The 6,000-nt window shown below is 35.3% G+C and overlaps 1 protein-coding gene across 3 annotated transcripts in view; it reads left to right on the forward strand.

Moving 5' to 3' along the window:
* CORIN (corin, serine peptidase) overlaps positions 1-3,836 on the forward strand; it is a 263,919-nt gene extending 260,083 nt beyond the window's left edge. For all 3 annotated transcript variants that reach the window (XM_035293752.3, XM_008993384.5, XM_008993382.5), the window contains one exon: positions 3,152-3,836. In XM_035293752.3, coding sequence (XP_035149643.1) covers positions 3,152-3,334 — 183 coding nt within the window. In that variant the 3' untranslated portion in view covers positions 3,335-3,836. The remainder of the gene's footprint in view (positions 1-3,151) is intronic.
* The last annotated feature ends 2,164 nt before the right edge of the window (positions 3,837-6,000 follow it).

Below are 6,000 nucleotides of genomic sequence, written 5' to 3' on the forward strand. Positions count from 1 at the left end.
ATCATAATCAACCCACATGGCGGTGTCTTTATTTTTCCTAAACAGATCGAGAATACAAGAGGTTGAGTAATTTGCCCCAGATCAGCCATCATGAAGGTGGAAGAGGGAGGACAGGAAACCAGGCATCTGGCAGCAATGATTAATATAAATATATTTCTCTCTTTCTCCAGTGCCATTTGTAGGTTTACCAAAAACTACCACCTCTTGGCACATATTTAGAATCATCTCTTGGCAATTGCTAATGGAGGGGAATAAAGGTGATTCCTTGACAGAGACCTGAAGGCCCACAGACCCAGGCAGGGGCATGTTCTTAAAATGATGCCTAATAGGAACCAGGTCTTGCCAACTTCTTTGGTAGTGAGAGTTCAGTGGTGTGGGGATATTAAATACATACCAGATATTCTCTAACACAACTGCAGGTAGAAAACAAAACAAATAAAACCTAGTTTTTATTGGATCAGAAGCAAATTTTTCTACTTAAACCTCTATTGAATCACAAATATTATTTTCCTTAATTGTATCAACAGGACATAATAAAGTGTAGGTTCCTCTTGACAATCTAGAAATCAATATTGAAGCCAAATGTAAATGTTGGCTTCAAGCCCAATATGACAAAGAGGACCAAAAGAACAGACTAGATCAATTGTGCCTTTAGCTGCAGTCTCCCTTTCATTTTGAGTTGCTTGCTTTTCACCTTTTTTTTTTTGCACCTAATGGAACACCTACCTGACTCACTAAGCCTAACTCAAAACCCATGTCTCAGGAAGACATTTTTTATCCTGTCCACCTGGAAGTCATCACTTATTCCTTTGAACTCCTCTTTCTAGTCATTAGATTTTGCTTTCATGTGACCCTTGTTACCCAAGCCAACTTTTGGCTGCTCTGGGACAAAAACAGTGCCTTATTCATTTGTTTATATGCAGCACAGAACTTTGTAAAGAGTAGATGCTAAATAATTATTTTATTAAATGTCTGATCTGGAAGTGAAAATGTGCTGACATTCTAAACACGTTCCATTTTTAGTCACCCTCTGACATAATAGTTCCACTTCAGTAACCAAGTGTCTTATTTATTTTATGTAAGGAGACATCAAGAATGAAATATCCCTAGGAATATGAAATTTGTGAAAACAATTTGTAAAATGTTTCCAGGAATTTTTTCCTTTTTGTATATGTATTACATACATGTAACAAGGAAATTTTGCTTTTTTTAAAAAAATTCAATTAGGGTGTCAGCAGAAAAATTTATTCAGGTTCTTGCAAGTTCTGTGCTTATAATTTTGGCTTAGGGCATTTGAAAGTTACGAATTTAAAGATCACCACAAAAGCATACAGCACAATCAAAATTTTAATTTCTCTTTCTTTTTTGTTTTGAGACAAAATTTCATTCTGTCTCCTAGGCTGGAGTGCAGTGGCATGATCTCAGCTCACCACAACCTCTGCCTCCCAGGTTCAAGTGATTCTCCTGCCTCAGCCTTCAGAGTAGCTGGGATTACAGGTTTCCACCACCGCACCCGGCTGATTTTTATATTTTAAGTAGAGACGAGGCTTCAGCATGTTGACCAGGTCGGTCTGGAACTCCTGACCTCAAGCGCTCTGCCTGCCACAGCCTCCCAAAGTGCTGGGATTACAGGCCTGAGCCACCGTGTCAGGCCCAATTTCCCTTTCATAGCAATAATATTAATTAACATTCTTAAGCAGGGTGGCCTAATAGTTACAGAGTTCGAGTCCTGTTACCAGACTGTCTGGATTAAAATCCAGCCACTGCCAATGAACAAGTTATTTAACCTGTGCTTCAGTTTCATCATCTCTAAAACAGATATTATTACAATAAATAATATAAACTGTTAGGTATTTTGTAAAGATTAAATGAGCTAATACATGGAAAATATTTAGAAGAGCATCAAGAAACATTATTCCTATTTTCTTCAACAATACCAAGTAGGAAAACTATAGATATGCTTCTAAGTTTGAAAGTCTTGTAGGTCAAAGAATATTTGTAACCTTCCACAATAAATTCACATATTTACTTTTTTATTTTCCATGGTATCAAGTCCTCTCTTTTCAGGCAGTGCAGAATACACCTTTCTTTTCAGATGTAGCAAACATTACTATCTCTTATCCCATAACATTTTATCGTTAACTATATTTGGGGGATATAGTTAATGATAAAATGCTGGGGGAATATAGTTAATGATAAAATTAACTGAAATCCTTAAATATCAAGAATGAAAATCCCTATATATATGAAATAAAATATAGCCTATTAATGAAAATATTCATTATAAATAATTTTAAGTGGTCTCAATTTGTATTCAACTATGCCAAATCAAAAAGTCCTAAGAACTATTAAGAAGTGAGATGAGGAACCCCAAATTGTGTTATACTTAATGTATTCATTCACAAAACAAGAATTTTAAAAATAGGTATTTTATTTTATTTATTCATTTTTTTTGAGACAGAGTTTTGCTGTTGTTACCCAGGCTGGAGTGCAATAGCACGATCTCGGCTCACTGCAACCTCCACCTCCTGGGTTCAAGCAATTCTTCTGCCTCAGCCTCCCGAGTAGCTGGGACTACAGGCACGCACCACCATGCCCAGCTAATTTTTGTATTTTTAGTAGACAGGGTTTCACCTTGTTGACCAGGATGGCCTCGATCTCTTGACCTCGTGATCCACCCGCCTCGACCTCCCAAAGTGCTGGGATTACAGGCGTGAGCCACTGCGCCCAGCCCAAAATAGGTAATTTAGCATATGTTTGTAGTACTGTGTGTGGGGGGGATCTTTGTTCCATTTTGGGTAATTTCCACAGTTATAAGATAAATCAAGCTTAAAGAATGAGGTCAATTTTGAAATAATTAGTTCTGGTACTTTTTAAAAACTTTATGACATATTTTTGTAAGTGCAGAAAATGCCTGAAAAAGTCTTTTAATTTCCTGGTGGGAAAAAATATAATTTCTTCCCAAGCCACTCCACCCTTTTAATGATCAGAGTTTAAGATGTTTATTTGAAACTTCCATTTTTACAGTGGAAAGCACAATTCCTCCACAGGCACACAAGGAAAGCTTTGTTGAAATTTTCCAAGTTGGTTAATGGAGACACATTAAGGCTCTGAAATACCAGTTACTAACTCCTATCACTACTCTTTGCAGGGCGACAGTGGTGGGCCTCTTGTTTGTGAGCACCCTGGAGGACAGTGGACATTATTTGGATTAACTTCATGGGGCTCTGTCTGCTTTTCCAAAGTCCTGGGGCCTGGTGTTTATAGTAACGTATCATATTTCATCGAATGGATCAAAAGACAGATATACATCCAGACCTTTCTCCTAAAGTAATTATAAGGATGATCAGAGACTTCTGCCAGCTACACGAACAGAAAATGGTCTTCTTGACTGTGAAGAGCTTTCTGCAGAGAGCTGTACAGAAGCACTTTTCATGGACAGAATTGCTCAACCATGTACTGCAAATTTGCATGTTTGTTTTGGACTAATTTTCTTCAACTTATTTTTTCACCTTCATTTTTCTCTTATTTCATGTTCAATGAAAGGCTTTACAAAAAATAACGCAAAGCAGACTTTGTTTTTTGTCTGGCCTAACCATGACTGTAGCACAAAATTATCAACTGGAGAGAGATTTAAAATCATGCAGGTGCTACAATAACAGGTTATGGAATGTTCTCTTTTATACTATCACAAAAAAGATATCGAGATTTAGGCTGATTAATTATCTCTGCCGGTTTTTGTTTCTCAAGCTCAGTAGCATAGTGGTAAATTTCACTGTTAACACTGGAGACTTGCTTTTGATTTATTAAAAGCCAAGATAATTTACACGTTTAAAGTATTTACTATTATTCTTCTAACGTTTGCATAATTCTGAGAACTGATAAAAGACAGCAATAAAAGACCAATGTCATCCATATAGGTAGCAAGACATATTGAATGCAAGTTCTTTAGAGATCAGTATTAACACTTGCATTATAGAACCCCCATTCCGGATGTATATCAAGCTTGTAATTTTATAGAAGAGTTTTTATAGAGCATTCCCCATAGCTGGATTTGTTCAGTGTATATCAGTTGGCTGATTGAGACTGCAACAACTAGGTTGATATTTATGGGCAATACTTTGTTTTACTTATGTGGCAAAGAACTGGATAGAGGCTTTGCAAAGGAGAATTTAGATGAGAGATGCAATTTTTTAAAAAGAAAATTAAACTGCATCTCTCACTCAATTAAATATTTTTCAGTTTTCTTGCATTCATCTGTGCCAACAAGGTCATAAAAACTATATTTTAAAGCACCGTAAAACTTTGCGTGGAGTAAAACATTTTGTAACTTTCCTCAAAAGATGTTTAGTATCTGGTTTCTTCTCAATGGTAATTAAAATTATAGAGATGATTTTAAGCACTAGAACACTTTACGCAAATCAATAACTGAAGCAATTAGTGGTTAAAAGTATTTTTTCCCACTAAAAATCTTTAAAACACAAATCTTCACATATACCTGATTTAATTAGTCAGGCATCCATTTTGCCTTTTAAACAACTAGGATTCCCTACTAACCTCCACCAGCAACCTGGACTGCCTCAGCTTTCCAGAGATACTACCAGCAATTTTATACATGTATTTCTTTTTAACTTTTCTATGTGTAAACATATATGAAATTCAAAAAATTGTTTTAATAATTTCCATATTATTCATCTCCTGTCTTTCAGTTTGTATAAACCTAAGGAGAGTGTGAAATCTAGCAACTGAATTGTGGTCACAATTGTATGAAAGTTCGAGAACATATGTCAGTTTTGTTATAGTTGTAGTACATTCTTAAGGTATCAACTTTTAGCCTTGTTCAACTTAGGTTCAGTGAAATATACATATTATACTTATTTGAAATAATTTTTAATACAAATGAAATGGTCTAATCATTTTTTTTTATGGATATGGGTAGCAAGTCCTAGGAAATTTTTTCTGTCTCTACAACAGCGTGCTGGCACCCTGTTTGCCAATCACAATTCACCTCCCTTATATCTCACCCTCACAGGTATGTGCACTTTTGTTTTAGAGGACCAATGGCTCCTTGATTGGTCTGAAATTAGAGGTTGCTAATAGTCTCAAATTGCCCACTGAGTGTTGAGTGAGAACTTCAGTCCTGGTAAGGGCGCAGAGATCTTTAACATCTAGGGTAAATTTCAGGAACCCAACACAATTATTTTATAAATCTTTTGTAATAAGGTTATATCCCAAATACATATACTATTAATCAATTTTCTTTATCTACTGAGAGCAAGTATATAATACTTGGTGAATCTGGTGAAATACACACCAGCTTGGGTAACTTTATATAAGAGTATTGACTTGTAAATGTCACCCTTTATAAGGCTTCATACAGATTCCAACCTCCTTTGCCTAAGGTCCAGATGTGTTTCAGAATTCAAAATTTTTCAATTTTTAAAAAGAAATACAGTTTAGCACTCAGTAATAAAATATATTAATATTTTTGTAGCAAAGTGTGTGACGATTACATTAAGTAAAGTACATAAATAGCCTTACAATTTGTTCAGGACATTGAATTTATGACTAATTTAAGAAAAATATTTCAGTTTTCAGAGGTTTGGAGATTTTGGAATTGTGGATACGTGATTGTGACCCCATAACATGAACACTCAATATTTTCCTCTATTCATATGCACAGATAATTGGCATTCTGAAAATTGGTCTTTTTTCTTAGTGTTTTTAGCTCATTCTTTCTCCTCAGAGTCTAACCTTTTTATTTACAAGTGAACATATCTCTAAATTATTGTTTATCAGAAGATGACAATCTCAGGGAATGAATGGCAGCTGCTATGAGGATAATAAATGATGTGACATCAGTGATTTTCCATATAAGAAAAGGCAAAAGCAATATGCTGGTAAAAGGCATGCTTCGTGACTTTCCTTCTAAGTTCTGGTTCTATTTACAGTTGGATTCGGCAAATGTTTACAAGAGTGATGACAGTTTTTCAGTATACA

Source organism: Callithrix jacchus, chromosome 3 (assembly GCF_049354715.1).
Source record: "Callithrix jacchus isolate 240 chromosome 3, calJac240_pri, whole genome shotgun sequence".
Classification (NCBI taxonomy): domain Eukaryota; kingdom Metazoa; phylum Chordata; class Mammalia; order Primates; family Cebidae; genus Callithrix; species Callithrix jacchus.